The 23,115-nt window shown below is 44.7% G+C and overlaps 2 protein-coding genes across 2 annotated transcripts; both read right to left on the bottom strand.

Annotated features, from left to right (window-relative positions):
* Positions 1-2,457: 2,457 nt before the first annotated feature.
* On the bottom strand, positions 2,458-21,253 carry LOC126564364 (ATP-binding cassette sub-family G member 1). Its single transcript, XM_050221392.1, has 11 exons — positions 21,202-21,253; positions 6,190-6,307; positions 5,919-6,102; positions 5,614-5,759; positions 4,597-4,835; positions 4,189-4,502; positions 3,941-4,109; positions 3,770-3,870; positions 3,214-3,369; positions 2,745-2,953; positions 2,458-2,623 (listed from the first exon to the last, which is right to left on the bottom strand). Exons 1-11 carry the CDS (start codon positions 21,251-21,253, stop codon positions 2,485-2,487), a joined length of 1,827 nt encoding a protein of 608 aa, XP_050077349.1. The 3' UTR covers positions 2,458-2,484.
* Positions 13,449-14,818, bottom strand: LOC126564797 (uncharacterized). Its single transcript, XM_050221906.1, has 3 exons — positions 14,753-14,818; positions 14,552-14,690; positions 13,449-14,455 (listed from the first exon to the last, which is right to left on the bottom strand). The coding sequence occupies exons 1-3, from the start codon at positions 14,810-14,812 to the stop codon at positions 13,449-13,451; spliced, it is 1,206 nt and encodes a 401-aa protein (XP_050077863.1). The 5' UTR covers positions 14,813-14,818.
* Positions 21,254-23,115: the final 1,862 nt, after the last annotated feature.

Raw genomic sequence — 23,115 nt, 5'->3', positions numbered from 1 at the left:
CTGTCGATGGCCTATCGATGCTCCTGCCACGGACATCATTTTCTGCGACGGGGTTTGAAGCATGAATTGGAAAGGTTAGCGGGTTCCCTGCGTAAAGGGTGGGAAAAATATGATAAGCTGACGGAAACCATCGACCCGATTTTAAACATCCGACACCCGGCCGTTGCCGCCTGCGGCTGACACCATCACACGGCTGCAGCATACACCTGTTCGCCTGTTTGTGCATGTTTTGATATGCACAGATTTCGGATAGCTTTCCTCGAGCCGTTTCGTACCGATGCATAGGTGCCGCGGTCATGTTCAACGCTTCACCGGCGACGAGAATGCGAAATACGCGTAAATGAACGTAGCTTGTGATTGTGTGTGTGCATATGTGCAGGCCAAGGGAGAGCTTATATAATGCACGCCTGGATGCAGTCCGGGATGCGGTCACACACTCACCGAGTTCGACGACATACGTCAGACGTCAGGTCGGTGATGCTTCGTCGGTGGCCCCAAAAAACCCGGCAGGCGGAAATCGGGATAACAGGTAGCAGCGTACAAGTTAACAAGCATTTCATCACCCGGACCAACGAACAAGTCACCCACCGGTCAGGGCGAACGGTGTGCTATTTTCGAGCACGCCCAAGGCACCGGACATGGCGGACATGCAGGCATTTGCCAAAGTGCAACATCCTCGTCGTGTCTCGTCAGCGCATCAGCGCAAATATGCATATCTCGCGCAATATCAGTAAAAGCATTTACAATATTTTAATGGAATATGCTTAGATATGCTCCGGATCGGTTCCATTCAGTCGACGGGAAGCGTTGCGAAAGGCCACCGTACGCTATGTGCATTATGCACGCCCTTCTGCACCGGCAAATGTTCGTTGTGGGTTTCTATCGGCGAGATTTTTTTTTTATTCGTGTGTGCCTTCAGCGGAACCACAGAAGATCGCAATTTCATCTAACGTTTTACTGGGGTAAGTGGTGGATGGGAGAATTCGGGCGATGTATACATGATGCTGTTAATGTTGCCTTAAAGATCCGCAAGATTATTCTATTTCCAAAAACATCCGATAGTGAGGAGAAATTGTTACTGGAACATTTTCTATCATTATATTAATGCTATAACACAAAATAGTCGTTTTAAATAGGTTTATCTAGTGTGAACAAATCTTGCCGTCAACACGTAGTTGATAAAATACCAAACATTTTAACTATACTGTATAGCTTTTTTTACATACTGATGAATACTGACTGCTTGCTACGTCAGTACGATACGAATAAAAAATAAAATACGATAAAATATGAATTAATGAAACTCTTTAAATAATGAAAAAGCTTTGCCGTTGTAGAATTTTTATCTAGAGCATCCTTGAAGAATTTCTAAATAATATGGACATTGACACACAAATCTCGTCTTCCGTGACTTAGAGGAAACGTTGCATGTGATCATAATTTGATTCTAAGTGATGCATTCTAGACACTAATCTAAGATTTAGGATTAGATGGGAACTAATCCAATATTTCTGAGGCAGTTAATTTATGTACATTTATTTTGTCAACAGCCATAGCTGGATGCCAGCTAAATGCTAAAAGACTGCTACGCTATTTTCAAATTAATGAAGTCAAGCAAATTTAGGAAGGTCTAGATCAATAACTTCTTTTATTAAAGCGGAGGATTAATGCTGCGTTTCTAGAACGATTGTTTTTTTGGGAATTTCTTGGGAAGATTTTTGAAAATTATTTAAGCATTGTGTTCGCCTAAAAGTATACAATTTACAGACATATTCTCATTACAAATAGGTAAATTTACCCTACAATACTATTTCTATTATTGTATATCGCCGTGTACAGTGTAAATTCCATGCCCCAAACCTGTTATTTCGTTACCAGATCCAATCTGAATTGCTGCCAACTTTTACACTCTTTAAATATTAGGTATCACAATCTACAACTTAAATGACGTTCGTTTTCTTATTTCTCAATCTTTGTAATAGTAGAAATTTTGTAATAATACATACACAAGATATAAACATTAGTTTACTGGTCTACCTTATACATTGAAGTATATTTTTCTCATATTTCTAGCCAAGAGCAAACAAACAACCATGTATTTGAACTTTTCCATTTGTACCTCTTTAATGCGTTTGCTCCTTATCTTACCATAGATGAGCTGTTGGAATTGAAAGTCGAGTCGGCTTTTGATCACTAGTACATCCTCCCTGTACACATCTTCACATGTATGAAGCATATTAAAACGTTAAAGTACCAAACATGTACAACGAAATATTAATCACAATCCATTCCACTTAAGGGTTTTGCTAGTGCTACTACTCCACCATATACGTCCAGCCAGTACGCCTGGTCCGGCACGCTCCGGTATGACTTGCTACCCGTGCTTAAGTCGTGTGTGTGTGTATTTATTTGCTGTGTGTTCCCCCTGCATGTATTTGTAGTTTTGTGCGTTTGTGTATGTTTTGCTATCTCGAACCATTCACTTCAACCTATCCTCAGCTTGCGCTTGAGCGTCCAGAATCCGACCACCTTAATTGCAACGAAATGCACGACCAGCGTTACCACGTTGAACAGATAGTTGCCGGACACCACACCAAGCTCCCGAAGTATCGTGCTGGCTTTCCTGTCGGATGGGAAACGAGGGGGGGGGGGGGATCAAAACCATGCGATTGCCATGATTTATTGTGGCACGAGAGGTGAAGGTGGCACGTGACACACGGCCGGGGCCGCAAGACGCTACTTACACGTAGTGACAGTACATCTCGTCCTTCGGGCACACCAGGTCGGTCCGGCTGTCATCGTAGGCGGTCAGCACGAGGGCCTCGAAGCTGTAGCGGTGCGACGAAAGGTAGCTGATGCCCCGCATCGCTTCCGACATGTGGCTGAACATGATGAGAAAACCGCAGAACACAAACATGAAGCAGGTCATGATGGCACCGATGAACGTTCCGTTCTGTGTTGGTACGGGTACGAGGATTTGCAGAGCGCATGGAAACCGACGCAAAGACGCAAACATACATAAACAGTAAAACCGTTAAGACAATCCGTTCACTCGAAGCCACCGTCAAACACAAACAGCAAATGCATCGGGAAGGAACCGCTCAAAGCCAAATCCTCAAAGCCAGCCAGCCAGCCAGCCAACCAGGATCGGATGGATGGGATGGGGCCGGCTAATGAGACCTGACTCGGGCGACCTCCGCTGTGCCGACTTACGATTTCGTTCAGGAACGTGCCCAGAAACAGACCGAACCCATCGGCAACGATGGTGTTGAGCACCAGCACGGCCGTAAACATGAGATATCGCTCCAGCTCGCACGGTTGGTACGTCATCGCGTAGACAATCGAGGCGTAAACAATCGAAAAGAAGATCTGTCAAAGTGGTTAGTTGACGGGACCAGGAGGTAAGCAAACGTTAGTAGAGCCTATACTAATAAACATCTGTCAGTTTATGTCATGTGCTCGACTGCTTTTACTGGAGGTAATTGAGTGAGCGAGCGTTCCGAGCTTTTTCGTAACACAAAAGTTCATAACCAAACATAACCAGGCTGGTTTGCTGAGCACTACTACTAAGCGCGAGGAATTTGGAGCCTAAGTCTTGACGAAACGATGGATTCTGTTCTGTTTTATATCTCTAGCATCTGATTTTTAAGGACATTGTTAATGGAAGTGAATTACTGGATGTCATTCTTAAACGTGATTTGAGATATTCTTTAATCCTAGTATAACTGGACATCATTTAAACGGCGTAACTTAATCTCATTATTCTCACCTGCACTGGTAACGACGTCAGCATGGATGCTACGAAGTAAGTTCGTATTTTGTACCACCGGTTAAAGGATTCCTTCTTCAAGATATTCATTTCATACGGATCTGCAAACGTACAGTGGTGATTGGTTAGAAATTTCAATTAATTGTATCCGCTCCTAACCCTGACACTCACATTTCAGCACCCCCGGCATGAGTGTCGTGTACCACAGGTACAGTATGTGCACCAGAAACGAGGCCACGTTCGAGATCGATTTCGTTGCGTTAATTCCCGAATCGCCAAACAGCAATCCAATCACGATGGCACACACGATGTGAACAAACAGCTTCAGATGTGTCACCGTCTGTCGAAAAACGGGGAAATGGTTCGATTTTTGCTACTGTTTTGATTTCTCATATCGGTGCCGTATCGCAACGCCTTACCCAGTCACGGTACAGCTGAATGTTGGAACGCTTCATCAGGATCAACAGTTTGGCAAACTCGGACGGTCGGCGCTGCTGGTGCTGCTTTGCCGGCAGCTGCTCGGCCGTTACGGTCAGCGGTTCCACTTCCTTCCGGTGGCCCTGATAGATGGCGTCGTTGTGATTGCTGTCATAGGCCGGCGGACAGACCGGTACCCCACCGGCCAGCCGATCCACCACCGGAACCAGCGGGCCCAGCCGCCAGCTTGGATCGGTTGCAGCCTTTGCTAGCGCTTTGGTGAAGTTACCGTACTCCTTGTTGGTGACCTCGAGCACTGTGCGAGAAGCAACGAAAGCACGGTATGGAGTTAGTGAGCCATTCGGACGGGTACGGGCGGAAGGTATAGTGAGCAAAAAGCGGAAACTTACAGTAATCGGCCGCATTGTGATACGCTGGACAGTGGAGCCCGACCGAGCGCAGGTACGGTACGGTGTTCAGGGCCGAACCCTGATAGACGCAGTGGCCCTCAGCCAGCACGTACACGTGGTCAAACATTTCGTAAACCGTTGCAGATGGCTGATGGATCGTGCACACGATGGTACGCCCTTCGCGCGCCAAACTCTGCAGCAGTTTGATGGTGTAGAGCGATGATGAGCTATCCAGCCCGCTGTTGGATGACGTTGCCAAGCGCATCACCCGAAGCGCCCGGGTGCCAAAACGTTGATTTCATCGTTCGTCACCATAGCCACCGTCAACGTCAAAGTTGCCATAACGGCCAACAGGCGTATTGTCCGTTGCGATACGATTGAAATGCGACACAATTGTTGCAAAGTCCGATGCAGTCACCCCGGGGACGTAGTGGTAGGAACCATCCGCGACCATACCCAAACAACCAAAAGGATGAAGTTTAAATGAGCAGGAAAAAAGAAAAAATTATGACACGGTGAGAAATGGTCGCGTGCACTTGGCGTCAGCATGTCGATGGCGATGATGATGATGATGATGATGCCGATTGTTGAGGAGCTCATTAAACTAATGTAATTGCGCTTTATGTTCTAACGTATGACATTGAAACTTCTAACAGCACTACAACGATTGCCCTATCTCGCTCGACCTGGCAAACGCGAACGCAAACTTTCCTCCGCAAATACCATATTTTATCAACGAAAGCGGATAAAGTTTCTTTGAAACTGTCATGACTAGCAGCTAGGAACGACATTGTGAACCTACACTGCCCGTAATCTTTTTCATTGCACTCGAAACTTTATTGCATTCTTGAGCTTGAGAACCTTCCTTGCTACTGGCTACGATTTCCATCAACTTGGACATTGCATAACCTATTGTTACCGACGCTTGTGTCGATGAATCTATTTCTATCGACTTTTTTGGACGAAATTCTCAGCCCAAACTGCTAGGAACAAAAGCAATGCATTCACCATACTTACGTGGTTGGTTCGTCCAGAAATAGGATTGGCGGATTATCGATAAGCTCCAGTGCGATTGATAGACGCTTCCGTTGGCCACCGGACAAACTACCACAGCGTGTCTGCTTGCAGTAGCTCAACTGTAACGTGTCGAGAATTTTGTCAACCTGCGAAGGATGAAACGAGATGCAAGAGAAGATTTAACAAAAAAAAATTGCATAAGAATGCACACACGGCACGACGGGAATGGGATTCTTTGGAAGAGGGAAATCACCGCACAGGAGGGGACAAAACCCACATCCGTGAAAAACGACAGCAAAGCTTACCAGCCGTAGCTTTTCGCTGCGGTTAAGACTGTCGGACGAAACCTTCAGATCGCAGGCCATCAGCATTATCTCGTGCACGGTGAAGAGTGGCTGAAGATAGTCCTCCTGCAGGATGTAGCTGCAGAGTTTGCGATTTGTGCTGCCAACGCTACCGAACGCAAGCGTACCCTTAACTCCCTGTGTCCTGTAACGGGAGAGGGAGAGAGAGAGAGAGGGGGATCAAACGTTACAGCAGCGGGCGATTGATATCCTGGGACATGGGTGCACTCACGTGTAACCGGTAAGGATGTTTAGTAACGAAGATTTGCCTGCACCGGACGGACCCATGATGGCGGTCAACTCACCGGACTGAAACCGCCCCGAAACGCCATTGAGGACGGTTTTCTTTTCTGGAAAATTAAAACAAAGAAATTAACGGGTTACATATTGCAATTAATTTACTTGCTTATAGTATACAACAAGTACAATTTGCATCCAGAGGGTAAAATGAACGATCACTTAAAATTATTTTAAATCAACTTATACTCTTCTTTGAGGCATTCAAATTTTGGGAAAAAACGGTTGTACACACTATCACAAACAGAACGAGCGTGATAGGAAAAAGGAAAAAGAGTCCGTAACCGTTTTTCACATGTTTGTTTTGTGAGAATTTCCCATCGTGTACGATGAGCCAATTGGGGGGAAATATGTACACACACACACAGCCAAGGTACGCTTGCTCCATCCAGCTGTTTGCCAGAATTTAATTTCCATAATATCACTGGCTGGTGACGATGCGGTTCATTGCGTTGTAAAAAGCACGCGAAAAGCTTATTAACATATTATCTCACGGTCAATTTTATTAAAAGCATTCTTATCGCCTTTTCAATGCAGGCTGTGAAAAAGTTTTAAAAGTGATGTTCAATTGTTTGTGACCAGAGGCCAACTTGAAACTAAGCGAAAGCGAAAGAATCTTATTTTTTGGTTTTGAATTGTTCTCGAAATAAATTATGATATTTATTTTCTTATTCTTACAATAGTTCATTCTTACATGGTTGATTTTACGGGTACGTTTTAAAATCAAATAATATTTTACTTATGGTCAGAAGGACGATACCAAAGAACCCGTTAAATCCCCGGCGAGCATTTTTGATTTTAATGGGTCTCGAAGTTACTCAGCACAGCATTTAGTAATAGTGGTCTTGGTCTTAAATTCTTACCAGAAGCCTGTAAATGCATCCCAGAATCTCGATAATGCAGGGGCGTGAATGAATCGGCTATTATTTTATTTTAAAATATTTATTATGGTTCAACACTATACATAAACGCTATAAACGAAACGCTTTAGAAACTGGTAATTAGTGAATTTCTTGAATAATTAACAAATATTTCTTGAATATTAAACTCAACACCAATATTCGCGGCATTTTCAGAGCTTTATCCTAATCGTGTTCATTTTTGTGCCGAAAATGCAATTTCTCTATTATCATTCATGTGATTTGTATAAAAATCCACTCATTTTTTTGTATATATCATGCAGAATCTAAACTTATGATCAATAAGTGATTATTAATACAAAAAAAAGGATGAAGGACTGTGTTCATTGCAAGAAATGGTCAATGAATTAATAAGATAAATTCTATTGAAATAAAATAAGATTGAAAAAAAAAATTATCAACAGTTATATTCTACAAATGCTAAAGTTTGTAAATTATGATTCTTTGTATCTTCAACATTTTACAAAAAATATAAAAAAAAAACATGGAAAGCCCCTGGGAAAAGCCCAGTAAGGAAGCAGCTGCAAATAATGAAAACAAATCGCACAGGATCGTTCCACAAAGAATAATACTTTACGAGGACTTTAATGAAAGAAAAACTTCCATAACCACATATCACGTGCCAATGATATCGTATAACATATCTTTAACACATACAAAGTGTTAAAAAGAAGGCACCGACGAAACCCTGCCCTCATTAGCATACAGAGATGATAAATTACCCTACAAGGTGTTGGAAAAATGCGTATGCAAAGCATGTTAAAATTGCAATTAACACTAGCCAATGTACTTGAAGCATCCCGAGTCTCAAGGATAAGTTCCTCCTATCGGTAATCTTCCCTAAGCCGTAGGATCAAACTGTGTGCCTGTGTGTCCGTTGTGGCAGGCTACTTAATGAACCTCACGATAAGGATGTATGCGGTGGGCTACACACTCTTGACAGTCAGGCACTCACAGCACCGCAATGACACTTGACCGATACTTAACAGGCTTCGTTTCACACCAACGAAGCCTTGCCTGCGCTGCATGTTGCTGCCCATGCAGGATTCATGTCGGTACGGTAGATGTACAGTGTACGGCAAATGTTACGGGTCGAGATGAAAATAAAGTCCCAACAATTGGTGCATCGTGTGCACTGTGCCGCCATTCATTGGCCATCTATAATTGTACTGATTGCCTGTTATACAGCATTGAATAGAACAGCTTGGCTGCTTTAGATAATGGATTTCCGCTCAATAGCTACCCTGCGGGTGTAGAATCATTCTTCCCACGTACTGAAGAATTAGTGTTACAGGGTAGTACACCATATCGCATACCGTAGCTAATCGTACGGTGCGCTAGCCTCGCCCCAACTGGTATCGAAATTTGCTGAACCACATACACTAACTAGCGCCCTTCGAAAAACACATCCACTCAGCTGCTTCCTCTTCGGTAAACGTCCACCAGCCGGCGGCAGCCAACATTCACCGCCTTCAAATTGGCTTCCGATTTTTGACGAATCTTTACCGGGCGTGAGCAACCGTATAATGGGCACATGGGTTCATCCTGTGCCAAACCACTCCAGCATCAGCAGCTTTGGGGAACAGCAACAAGCGTCAGACATCCACTTAGCCTCCGCAACCATCTCAGTCGAAAGTGACGATAAATTTGCACACCCTTAAGCCGGTACACAGAATGGCGCTCAGAAGGGCATCCACGAGCAGCCCGAGGAAGCGATTGAACGCTCCGGATTTACTTGCCTTCCGGCCAGAGGAAGTATCATCATCAGCACTATTAAACACCATCATTGTTGAGGTTTGGCTGGGAACGTTTGTGCAGTGCATTGGCATGTGGCGATCGTAACCCTAGTTCCTAGTTCCCTCGGTCGACCATTAGAGGGAAAGGAGCATTTTTGCTGATGCAACACACGATGGACTTTTTCTGCTGATGCATCTCCATCACCTTCAGCAGCTGCGCTCAAGCTGCATGCATTGCCGTCAAGTGGTGCCAGCTTCCCATCGTTGCATATGCATAAGTTGTGCGCCTGTGTTTAGAGTATATCGAATATAATTGAATTACCGTCCAATATTCCACGAGAGCTTGACTCATCAATCATACTGCCAGCTATAGCCGCCCACCGTCGGTGGGCATCTCCTTCATTACCCCTAAAACAAACATACTCCCCAGCCCGGGGGACTGAGGAGTATCTTGATGCAATTGCTACCGAAGGTGCAGTTCATTTGATTTACAAACATCCTATCGACGATGCAGATGCATATTGCTGCCACAACAAAACACTTCACTAACTGGACCAGCTTACGAGTCGAAGTACGTCTCTAGCAATGATCCTTGATCCATTCCACCCGGGACACCTGCCCCCGCACAAATGCTCATCGCTTAACACGCTCCGTGGCGTGAGGGTTTTAAGTTCTTGCGTGCTGCAAACGCGAACCGTCCAGCAGACAAATCACAATTAATATTTTATTTTTGCCCTCTCAGTGCGACATGCGCCAGTCCACTCACACAACCACACACCGACACGGTTCACATTTCCGCATCAAGTTAAGCAGCAAGTGCAGGTCGTAAGGGCAACAGTACCGACGGGTTGGTTGGTGGGATTATTCAAATGTTAAACTTTATGCGCCACGTGGAGCGAACTCTGGGTTTGAAGTGTGCGCTAGAGCGTCGTCGTCGGTGCTCGCTGTTGCCGCTGTTGTTGCTTGGTTTTGCTCTCGCAGCATGCGGGCATTACAAACCAGACGCTAAAAACTAGATAATGAATGTAATCGTTAATCATGCGGTAGCCGTTATGGCGTGATGGTTTGACATTTTTGCTGCGACAGGAAATGGTTGATGGAATGAATTTCACCACCATCTGCTACACGCATCTACATTCTTCGCACTGGGCTAGCGTTAGAAAGATAGCGGAAAAAAAGCAGAGAGAAATAAAATTATAAAACTTATTTCCGTCATAAGTTTACTCGTTAGAACTTGCACTTGTGGGGAAACAAAAGGAAATAAAATAATGATTTACGTAAAAGGAGTGCAAAAGGTAAGTATGCAACTTGAGGTGAATGAATTAAGACTTTAATAAAAATGACACATAAACAAACACCATTTGATTGTTCGAAAGCTTCTACTAAACAAAGCACAATATGGAGGCCTTCTTTGGAGGGATGGATGGTACAAGCATCATTTGCAACGATCAAAAATTAAACTAGTACTTCTTACTTCCCAGCTTGTAGCAGCATTGGACTGCCAGACTTTTGCAAATGACAGTTTGGATTCTACACTTTAGAAGAAACTGACACTATACACTTCAAAACTCACAACCATATCACATTACAAAGAATCTGAGGGTGACCGGATAAAGGGAAAAAGAAGGTCCTTGATACGATGTGGACTAGAAATATGCAGAAAGTGTTATTAATGTTTATGAAATTTTAAATCATCATTTCACTGCATGAACTTCCTACCTTCCTTACCTAGCAATGCGGTCAGGACGCCGCTTGTGAACAAAAAAAATAAACAAAATTCCAAATTCTACTCTTAATGGAGACGCCCAGTGATGTTTGATGGCGGCACAAGTTGCTAACACGAAAAAACTCGATATCAAATATCATCCGAACCGTCTTAAAGTACGAATTGAATAGGTAAAAGATAGTAATTGTTGAAAAACGAGACGCAGCTTCTTTTGCTTTTTTTGTGTAGCTTGTTTTATTGGTAAGCTCTTATAAATAATCAAAAAATTAGTCCGCTGTTCGCGCGCTTGTGTATTTTTTTCGGATCGATCACTCGCTAACTGATGCCAGAGCAGACTCGTCTTGCATTTTTCTGATCCTTCTTTCCTCTCCTTTTCTTCTTGGCGCCTCCTAACTGACAGGGCGTTGGGAACCTTATGAGGCTTCCAACAGTAATTGTAGGAAACTAAATATAATTCAAATTCGTTTTGCCTTCACGACCCACTAATTGACGCTGGTCATCGAATGCCTTACTAGGCTAGTATATACCACGTAGTTGAATAGTCACTACGGGGAACTAACTACGAGGAAACGGTCAGGATGGGAATTGAACCTCGGTCTTACCTTACGAGGACCAAATACAATTTTTGGAGCCTTTTTATGTCTTCTGTAGCAAAAGCTTTGCGAAATTCAATTGAAATCAAGCAAGTTATTTTAAATAAAACGTGTACTTTCGCTTGTAAATTTGCTTTGATGATAGGATTGATTAATTTTATGTCTTTTACTCAGCTACAAAATAAGTAATTCCATTACATATGAAAAAAAATCTTGTCTCATTTGACGCACCTTGTCCGGATACAAATAAAAACGATTGGCAATCTTCTCTTAAAGTGATGCAAATTATACATCCTAGAGTGAATCACTTTCGCAAACATACAATTACTACCGCCATTTGATCCGTACCGTTCGACCCGTCAATACTTGTTGCTTGAAGCGTATGCATATCAAAACAAACAAACAAACAAAACCGTCTACCTGGTACGCAAACTGCTTGAAATATCATCATCACAATGAGATTATCGCTTTAATTGGTTCTAGCACCCGGGTAACATATTAATGAGCAATGGGCAATAGCGCTAATGAGCTCCGGTACCGACACGGTTCTTTTTACCGGATTCGTTTACGAGAAGCATAACTAGAAACGTGCCCACCATACAAGGAAATATATCCCCGCCAGCCGTCCCGAACCGGCTGACGTACGCATCGTGCTGTCTTGTTTCTTGTTTGCATTTCTCCCACAATTACCCACGCGGCCACTTAGCAAAAAGTGATTCCAGTGCTGATTCATTCAGCGCACTCCGCGACTCGCGCGGTTGCACCCTCGTTGCTCCACTGCATCGTAAGTGGTTTCATCTCATTAGCGCAAAAAAAGGGCTCGCTCCCGGAAGGAACACACAAACGGTGGTCACTGCCTGGGAGGGAGTACGCACAACCTCTCGCAGTTGGAATGGAATGACAGGGCCAGGGAAAAAAAGGTCGAAGTACTCTGTTTCTAGGGTACTCGAACGGTGGACACGAACTGGCGTTGCTGGGGGTTGAGGTGTCGACGCACTAGGCAGTGCATTTGCGTGCAGTAACCATATGATAACTGCTATCATCCTGCGGGCCGCAACTTCATTCTGTCGCGTGTAATAAAATCACTTTGAGGTGAAGTATTCTACACCGCTGCCTGCAACGATGCTCCCGGAACGGTGGAGAAAACCACAGAGCACTTGGCAGATTTTGTACGGCACGTCTTTCACACAGGCGGGACAGATAATTAAATCAAGCGTTTCAATGAAAACAGCCATAGAACAACTGCAAATAGCATGGTAAAAACAAATCGATTATCCTGTCCCGTCCCGTCCGCGTTGCATGATTAACCGTCACACAAAGTTGGCCATAATTGGGGGTTGTAATGTTTCTAATTTTTGACACGAATCTTTTCTTCTGACGACACATTAACACGCCACCGCTCCGTTTTGGGCAGGTGGGATGTACCGGACCATTAATTATTATACATGGAATAATTAAATGTTTGCGAACGAAAATCCCCGCCTGTTGTAAACAGAAGTGATCACCGGTTGGATGGTTGGAGATGTTTAAATAGATAGACGAGGTCATCTTGGTTGGCTAAAGTGGGATGCAAATAATTTTCTTTTAGCAAAGACAGGAACCGGACAGGAAAAACGGACAGTTTAAACCAAATCAAGGAAACAGACCCACACAAACACATTGCAAAGCCTAATTCTCCAGCAAGTACACATCTGCTGGTGACTTCCTGCATCAGTGCTATTTAATGTATTTTATTTTTTGCTAAACCACTACATTTCCGCGAGTGATCATATCTGCATGTTGATCTGTTACATGTCCAGTTTAGCATTGATAACTGGTTGCTATGGAGCAGTTTTTAACGTTTTTTTTTTTTTTACTACTTTTTTTTCAACGATTCGTCATGAATCTATACGAGATAATAACGGTTTCTTCATGCAAATTTGCTCCAGCTTGTGACATTCTGTTAAGATTTTTTTTTTAAAGATGCAAATGTACGTATTCTCTTCCTAGAATTCGCAAGTTGGTCAGAATGTATCAGGGAGTTTGAGTTTCCTTTTTAAACGGTTCAAAAATTTTAAATCCCGATAAAGTTTGAATCTGATTTTTATATTTTTACCTTTATTAAACAACAACTTACAAAATAACAGAGGAACAATTAGTTTGATTACACTTCAAATCACACCATTTGCGACGACAGACGCGACAACCCGAACAACTCAATTGCATACGCTTTCAAGACGCTACATTTCAGTCTCTCCTCGGCCGAATGTTTTCTTCGTCACCTCAACCACCTTCTTGACCGTCTCCTTAAATACACCGGCCAGCTGCTCGAACCAGCTACCCACCTTTCCCGCACCTTCCCCACCACCGAAAGCCTGTCGCCGGGTGCGATTCATTTCCCTACCCTGGCCCTTTCCTTCTTCTAGCGATTCCTCCGATTCCGACGCACTGTGCTCGCTGTAATCGCTGCTCTGATCGGATGTGTCACGCTTTCGTCTCACCTCTTCAGTTGGTGGGGTGGTCGCTTGTCCACCGCCTTTGCCTCCACGGCACGAGGCACTCTGCATACCCTTTGGAGATCGCTTACTTCGTTCCATCTCCAACTGCTCGATCGTGTCACGCTTGCGCCTGCGCTCTGCTGTAGCTGCAGTCGTGGATGCGTCTTCCTCCTCACCCGGTGGTGGTCGTCCTCCCCGACATCCACCCGGTGGTCCACGGCCATGCGGTCCCCGAGGTCCACCACGTGGTGGTGGTCCCTTCGGTGGCGCATCAGTTTCGCCATTCTCTTCCTGCGGGGAACGCTTGCTGCGAGCTACACCATCCTTCACCAGCGTACGGCTACCGCCTTTAATCGTTTCCAGTGTTTCGTGCTTCTTTACGTTCCGATTGCCACCGGATTCACTATCAACCGTGTACGTTTGCTTCTGGAAGCCGACCAAATGCACCATATCGGGCGATCGGCGACGTCTTGCGGCTGGTAGTTCAGCGGCAGTTGTCACCGTCGGTTCAGCTGGCGGTAGTTCCCCAAAGTTATTGACATTCGACACCGAGCTAACCTTTACGATGTTAACGTTTGTGCCGTGCGATGACTGTGGCAATAGGCTGACGGCATACGCGGCTCCCAGCACATCAACAGCCCGACGACGCCTTACCAAGTCTTCCTCCGTTTCGGAACCATCCTCATTTGCTGCATCACCGAAACCGGCGTTCACGCTTGACCCACCGCCAAATTTAAATCCAAACAGATCTAACCAAGCAAATACACGGGGAAGAAAGAAAAGTGGGAGGTTTATCACTACTATGCGGCCAACGACTGTTGTGACACCTGTTTGTTCACACTGACCGATAGATCGTTTCCCTTCCGACTTCACGTTGACACCGTTGTCAAGCGCTTCCTTTACCTTGGAAATGCCCTGTATCACTAACGCTTTCCCCGTCTCTAGAAGATCGCGCCGAGGTCTCACCGAAAGACCGGTCGCTACCTAAATGGATTGGCAGGTTAATATTTGGAATATACAAACAGAACGACTCGGTAGGCACTCACTTGACCCAACAGCAGCAAGGTAGCGCTCGCGAGCAGCACTGCACCCGACAAGCACTTCATCGTTTCACTCTCCACTGGCACACACTGCACACAACACTGGCAACGTACTAAGTTGCCCGCCCAAATCTGTGGTGCCCTTTTTACCGGACCGTTGCACCGAACCGAAACGAATGCCGTACCGCATACCGTGAATATTTGCTATTTATACGGCTCTCCGATCATCTCGGAATGTCTCATCCCAGTGCTGGGCATGCATGCCGCTAATATCCGGTCCGAGCAGCGTAACGCGTACCGAGCAAATTATTAAATCACCCGGCCCGCTATCGGAGCATGCTATCGTCGGTCACTTTCGGTGTTCCGGTGTTCGACGAGCAGCGACACTTTCCACGCTACCAGTACGATGTTGAAGATGCATATCGCATCCCAAAAACCTTCAACGCTTCATCGGTAGTGTGTGCTCCGAGCGGGCTCAGTTTAATTATGGCACTCGGTGAGCACATTCAGATCAAAACCCCGCCCTAGCACCGTTGTTGGTAAACGGGTAGATTAGGCTCGATGAAAGCTTTAAAAGCTTTATTTTTTGATCGGTTGCAGTAGTGGTGTCGCTGAGTTGGGCGGACGTACGAAACTGGATTCACACGGGGCAGTACGGTAAAGGCAAGTTATTAATCGCGAAATGAGAAACTGAGCGTATAACGTGACCAAAATCGATGGAATGGCATTGTTTTTTTTATTATTTTAGTGCCAGATGCTTTTGATCCACGTGCGGTAGATGGCATGATTTACTAGTAAAGCGGTATTTTAACAACATTATAAGTAACACGAGCGAGCTAAATGAATGATGTGGTGTGGTTTTCAGGTTGTTTCCCTTACCAGGAAGGTTCATTTATTTTTCCCACTTAAAATTTGCAGCATCACAATTGAAATTCATTTGCTCGTTGAAAGAAACTCATCTGCGCGTTCTGCCAGCCCAATTAATCTTTACAATTTTACTTCCTCAGATAATGGCTCAGCTCCCCAATGTGTAGCAAAAAGACAGCATCAACCCGGCCCTTTTTGCTTGGCTAAAATTTTCGGAAAACCGAGAGTCAAATTATTATTCGTCACGTTTGATGCGTACAGCACGCGACCGTTCGTGGCACGTTGTCGTACCGTTGTAAATATGTCAAGGTAAACCGGCTTAGACAAAACGGTTCCAACGGTTTTTCGCCGCGTTATGCTGCTCAGGAATTCCTGTCACGCATCCAAAATACCAATACTCGAACGGGAATGTTCTTCTATCGGCTTTTTTTCTCCTTCTCTCTCTCTCTCTCTCTCTCTCTCTCTCTCTCTCTCTCTCTCTATCTCTACGCTTTGCTTTCGAAGAGGGGGTGGTTTGCTCGGGGAAGATGTCAATAGCATTCGATAAATTCCCTCATTTTTACGGTGCTCCAGCGTACCGGCAAATGAGCAGCACCGCATATACAATGCGCCGAAAGTGACGTACGTTGAGACATTGCTTCGTGTTAACATAATTTCAAATGCCATCGCGCATCAAAAGGGCCAAAGGACTACCTGTAGCAAAGAAACAACTCACCATGCCACCGTTTGCACAACCTAAGCCGTCCACCAACGCTGGCGGATAATCGACTATCCGGATCCGGAGAGTAATCATCTTCAAGTGTATTTGCTTTGTGCTGATTTGTATTGAAAGTAGTCAAGCACGCGCCTTAAAATAGCTTGTAATCGAATAATTAATTGCATTACAATCGATGATTCAGCGAGCAAACAGTCCCGTTCCGATCGTTGTGCCAAGTGCGAAGGACGTCTTAGATCGCCTGTAGGAGTGTTATTTGAGGAACTCGTTCACCTGCTTATCGCGCAAGCAAGCTCGTGATTGAAGCGTAATTGACATGCTTTCTTTCTCAACATTTCTTGCTGGTGTAAAGTGTCGCCAAAATAATAAAAGTAGCACACCGATTAACATCATGATCCTGGGAGAGAAATTTGAAAGGAAACAAAAAAAAGCTCTCCAAGCGCTTTTAGAACATACATAAAATACAAACTCCTTGCTACCCCAATCTATCAAACAATATACGCTAGTACGGTGTAGAACCCTCGGTTTACCGTTGTTGACTTCGACAAATGTCAGCGAATGATTGACAAATATTGACCCAAACCCAACACCAAAAGCCCGCGAACCGTCGTGACTCGCACTCCCATTCTGTTGCTCATGTTTGCAATGTTTCCGGGCGTATATTTTGGGGATTTCCTCCACCAAGACATGTCGCTTGACGCTGTATAGAGGGGAACGGGAAAACAAAACGCCAGCTCCTGTTTAACGGTTCCATTTGCGAACCACGCGTAAGGAAATTGTTTTTCAAACAAAAAACATACCCTCTCCAGCATGGTAGGTTTGGTTCGGTTCTTGCAATGTGTGACCTTAACACATGCCGACGGATATCGAACGAAAAACAACAAAAAACCAAATCAAAGAAGCATCCCGAAACAAATTCCAGCGTGTTTGTCTTTCCTACACCATAAATACAAAGTAAAACAACCAAATCATACTGCAAACAGTGTAGACGGCCGAGACACCCAAACTACCGGGAGAATCTTCCAGAGTAGCGCAACAGCCATTGAATTGTCTGTTGGTTGATGTACATGCAGAAAATTGGTAAGAATGTTTGCAACAAACAAAAAAAAAGAAACACCCCACAAAAAACCGCACATAGCTTTAAAACAAATATTTACTCGATCATTCTGGTGCCGTGTGCCCGTGCACGCGTCTCAAACCACCGGCGGAAGAAATGCCGGGTCGGTGTGCCGGACGGCCTCTGTAAACATCACATTCATCGGGAGTTTGCGTCACTAACGCGCGTACGGGGCGCGCGTATGTGTCATCGTGTAAAAATTGATGCGATGCCTTGCTATTGGCATTTGATTTCGGTAGCACAAATTAATGCGTCCTTTCCATCATTCGTAAAGAATGCTGGCAATGGGGGAGGTATTTTTGTTGTTTCCGTAGTTATTTACAGGTATTTGACAGGTCGCACATCATATTGACACGTCTCGAAACGTCCCAAACCTTTGCCAACCCCGGAAGAAACAGCTGGACCGGTTCCAATCAGCACCTGTCCGATAATTTAATGGGTTAGCTCGATCAATCTTGCCACTCTGGCCACATTGGCGAGTTGGCTTATCCTCTCCTGGAGCCTAGTGCAGCTTTTTGTTTACCCTTAAAGAAGGTGTTTTGATGGCGTTCGACCCCTTTGGACAGAGGTGTTAGCCACCAACCTATCAACAAGTCTGTCACCTTAAGATTGACGTACAATAGCCAAATTACCTTGCCGGGTTTTTTTTTGTGATCGCGCTTTCAATCTCGCTCTCTTTATTCGCTCACCGTGTCGACTGTTCAAAGCTTTTTAAATTTTAGCCTTACTTTTAACTTAGCAAATGGGTTTCACTTGACTGATCGTCCAGTGAAAACAAGGTGCAGCAAAAAAAAAATACACACACACATACCCTTTCAACTTTGGGTCGAGCTGTGATCCATTTTTGTCATAATTGCTCCCCAAATCGGTTCTAATGCAATCTTCGGCACTACGGCGGCCTGTAGAACAACCAATCAGTCAGCAATCCAGCAGCCGACGGGCCACCTTGACCTAAGGTCAGCACGTTTTGCCAATTGGATCGGTGCGAAAGCATGCCACTTGCGTTTGCTCACCTCGGTTATTCGGTCAAGTCTGAGTGAATTAGTCGACCGCAAGCAACGGCGTGCATGCGTGTGTGCATCTCTCTGTGGCCAAGAAACGCCCTCCACGTGCACCCGTTCGTATCAGTTGACACATACCGATCGTGCATGAGAATTGCAGCAATTCCGGCGACGATGGTGCAAACGCGTCTCAACGTCCGAGAGACCGGGCGAGATTAATTTGATTCAGTTCGAAAACCCACGGCAGAGCAGCGTGAATTGACACTGCACCCGACATTCGCTTTCTAGGGCATTGCTGGACGGATACGAGTATGCGGTGCATCCTTCACCTGCTTACCGCACCGGTAAAAGGGGGCGTTCAAAAGCTAGAAGCGTTCGAATTAAATTACTAGCCTACAATTGATTTCACCGCTAGTGGAGCAAACGCTGACCAGGTGAGTAAAATTGTAAAAGAAAGAAACGAATGGCTGTGACTTAACATCATGCAGAATTTGCTAAGGGCTTATTGAAATATCATTGAGATGAATAAATTTGTCGAGGAGGTCTTAAAAGCTCCTACCAAAATATATCCAATTTTTAGTAGCGTTTCACCAAAAATTATCAACATAATTCCAAACACTCATTAATTTTATTTTTCAAAAAATCTCAACCAATAAACTGCCAACGATTGGGACGAAAAATGCCTTCACAAGGTTGTCCTTGGCATTTTCTGCTCGCAGAAAAACGCAGCAGCAGAAGATATTTTTAGAACTGCATATTTTTTTAACAAAAACTCCATCCACCTTAACGAAATTTGCGACCGAAATGCATTCGTAAACTAGTTTGTAAACGAGTTAAAATAAAAAAAAGCGCCCAATTCAATCCGTTTCCCGGTCCAATCTGCACGAGAACCCGTTACCAGCGCCGGACAAGAGAGGAATCCACCCAACGGGCTGCATCCAGTCATTAGCCTCTTCGAAAGTCACCAACCTGCCAAACTTCCAACCGAAACCACTGGAACCAATCCGTTTCCAAAGCAGCCAAAGCCGCGCCGGTCCATGGCTGTCTTACCTTGACTTTGAAATCGCTCGCGAGGCCAACGCCGGGCCTTGCGACCACGCGGCTACGATCGCTTGCAGAACACATCGACACGCACGCACACCGCTGGAGGCATGTCTTGCCGGGGTAACGGCGTTGATCACCATCTGCGATCGATGCTTATGTTGGCGGAGCAAGTAAGAAAGAGAGAGCGATCGTAGAGAGGGCTTAAGGGGGGTGGGTTTTTTTTGTTGTTTTCTTCTCTTCGCTTTCGTAATACTGCACGGTTTCAAGTTCAAGTTTCCACACTGATCACCATAGCCCAACTTCACATGCGTATCGTTCCCGAATGCAGCGCAAAAAGATCGTACTAAACGCCTAAGCATAAGGTCACACCTTTGGGAACTTCTTTCAAGCGATTAAAGCTGGTCATTAAATTTGGGCGTAGTGAGGTAGAGTACAGAGTGAAGGTTGGGAGCTTTAAACCCAACCAAATAAATAAAGCTCTACCCAACGATACGGAACGTATGGTACACCCATCTGGCAGTCATTGGAAGCGAACTTCTTCACTATCGTACGCCCGTCATGTTCAAGGTCGACGCAAAGCTACTTTGATGTGCCTCGCTGCCCAGCAGCACCAGCAAGAACATGGCGGTGCCTCTTAATTGCGCCAGCATGGCTGATATGAAAGCTTATTCGAAAGCAAAAATAAATAAACCGTCGAACGTCCGGTGGAAGTCTTTGCCCATCTTTGCGAAATGGCGGATTATTTACAAGTCGAAACTTTTTAGCAAATCAGACAAATTCCATCTTCGAACGCTTCTAGGACAAGCCGATTCATCACACGGTTGATGGAGTTGGATTGATTTATAACGACGGTTTGATTAATTATTATTCCGGATGAGTTTTTTCGACAGGTTTTTTGTTATGCCACACGTCTTGACAGTAACTTTTGTGTTATCGTTCTGCTGTTATCTGAATTAACGGTAGTGATCGTTAAAAGAAATTAATTACTTTGACATAAGATTCTGACGCTGTCTGCTTGACTCTTGTGAATTCAAAATAAACCTTTCTGTCTACTATCTACTAATCTCTGTAACTACTTCCCGCAGAAGATTTAAATTAATTATCAACTTGTGCTTTTCCACCATTTCCGTTCTTCCTTATGGTCGCATCAGTTCCTGTTTTGTGATCATACACACAAGACACACAGGCTGTGACCTCATTCTCCTAATGTCAACAAGATGTGCAAAGAGATCTGTCTTTATCTTTCTCGCGAAGGGGAAAAAAACATTGTCCTCACAACACGCATTTTAACATCAACAGCCTCACGAATGTCTACCGATAAGCTAAATTGTACTTGGTTCCTTTTTTCCTCATTCCGATGGTTTCAGGCACACATTTTGTTTTTCCCCAACCGCACATTTAGTCCAAAATAATACGATCGCGTATGCGTATGACCCTAGCCACCTTTAGAACCACTTAAGCTAATTAATTGCTACCATCCACGAGCTTGCCTTCTCGTGTGCTGAAAACAGTAGAAACATGGCACAGGTTCAAAGAACGCTAAAAGGCACAAACTAAATGACTGCGCAAAATGTACACACAAAAAAAAACTGAAGAAAACATCGACCAAACTTAACCCTCGCCGAAAGTGTACACGAAACACAAAAAAAAAACATATACCCGTGTCGGTATATACTCGGAATGTCCTCAATTAAACGTAGAAAAAACTTACCCCGTTTACCGGTGGATACCGTATAGGTGATGTTGTCAAAGGTGACATCCATTGCCGCGAAGGTCTGGCTGTTAGGTTTGGGGACGTATATGGACTTTCCGAACAGCAACGATCAATCGTTCGCGTGTGAATGTCTGGTTGTTCTGACTTAATAGTACACAGTCACTGGTCACTTGGCTTTCGGAATGTTTATCATTTATCACTGAGATGCAACTATCACTGGGGCGTACATTTGTTCACTGGGCGAGTCTCTAAATTCGCAACCACTACACAAGTCTTAACACAGGACGGAATGTTCATTACGAATACTGAAAATGCTGAAAAGTAATCAAAAAAATCTCATCAAATGCTGTGGAAAGTTCTACGCCCCTTATATAAGAGAATCATTCAAATCTTAAGTCTAGTTGCAGTTCCCCCGGTTCGTGAGAATGATTCCTGCAATTCAAATTAACCGCCGTACGGTTGTCACCCACCAGCATCAGCAACAGATACGTCACCGGCAACGCACCTAACAACCAGGCTCCAGATTAGATTACCTGCCGTGCGTACTTGCCGATGAATATCTGGCGACACCACGGTAGCAGGGAAAAGAAACGCCAAACAGGCTGAATCTATTACCCGAGAACACTGTGCAATCCGACAAGCGAGCCCCGTGGAACTGGTTCTACTAATTCAGACTGCAAGCCGAACCCGCACATGCAGCAACAATCTATGATCAAGTGGAAACGGCTTTTACGTAAACGACATCCAAACCCCGACACAGCTGGGACGCCAGCAAAGGAATCGATCAGATCGGCCCATTAGCCGGTGGACTGGTGGAGAGTGTCGCTGCCAGTAAGTAAAAATTTTGCTTCGAATGAATTGCGCACCTCAATATCCTAGCAGCTACCAAGTTCCCGCCTGCCATCACTTACGGACGGAATGGCGTCACATGAAGCGGTTTTGTAATTGAATAAAAATCGATCCAAGAGGTCGCGCTTCAGCTTACCACCTGTAAGATCATCTTGCACAACAAAACTATGCTTCATCCCTTACGGCTGCCTTATCACCGTTCAATTCTTGAGATTCTTAATAGGCTTCCTTAAACAAATCTCCGCCTCGTGCGCTCACAGTGTCAAACGAACGCGGAAATCATTTTTAAAAGAGAACCATTTCAAATGTTCCAAACGCGCTATCATTTATTCACGCGGCTGCCGAGGCACATTTGCTATCGCGTGAACAACCTGTTCACAATGGTACCCTCAACAGAACAGTCAACAGGCAGAGCAATAGCAGCAGCAGTAGTAGTTGAAGCGGCGTTAGGCGAACAAACAGGAAGCACTAGCAGACGCCCCGCAAATCTAGTTTGACTAGGCCTCCCCGAACAGACAAATCCAAGGCAAGGCGCTTGTTCTGTACGAAGGGATCGCATACGGAACGCTAGTACCTTACCGGTTAATAGGTTCCGCTTAGATAGATTGTGGATCGAAGGTGATCTTTTGTGTGCGATGAGTGTGATCTTCTTCCTCAAAGCTACCGTTAAACGTTGCATTAAATTAAATCGGATGACAAGCTGCAGCTCAGCTTATAATTGGTCCTTAGACATCCCGATTGGTTTAGCATTATCCAACGATGACTTCTACATTATTCTACATCTACCTAGCACACTATCTATCGATTTAACACGACTTTGTCTCACAAATAGTTGAATCAAATACTTTCCCAAAGCACTTCTCTACACCTGGTACACTGGTAGGACTTTTTCGCCATTTCATCACCATCAACTCTCATCAAACCATGACTAGCACAATACCCCACACAAACCTACTACACCGACGTTTCGATCCAAACCAAAAAGCGATCGGAGCGAAACCTTGTCCTGCAATCGAAAGCAGCAAGCGAAGCATGAATCACTGCAACGCCCTCGAAGCTGCG

Source organism: Anopheles maculipalpis, chromosome 3RL, assembly GCF_943734695.1.
Source record: "Anopheles maculipalpis chromosome 3RL, idAnoMacuDA_375_x, whole genome shotgun sequence".
Classification (NCBI taxonomy): domain Eukaryota; kingdom Metazoa; phylum Arthropoda; class Insecta; order Diptera; family Culicidae; genus Anopheles; species Anopheles maculipalpis.
This window is presented reverse-complemented; position numbering and strand designations above follow the sequence as displayed.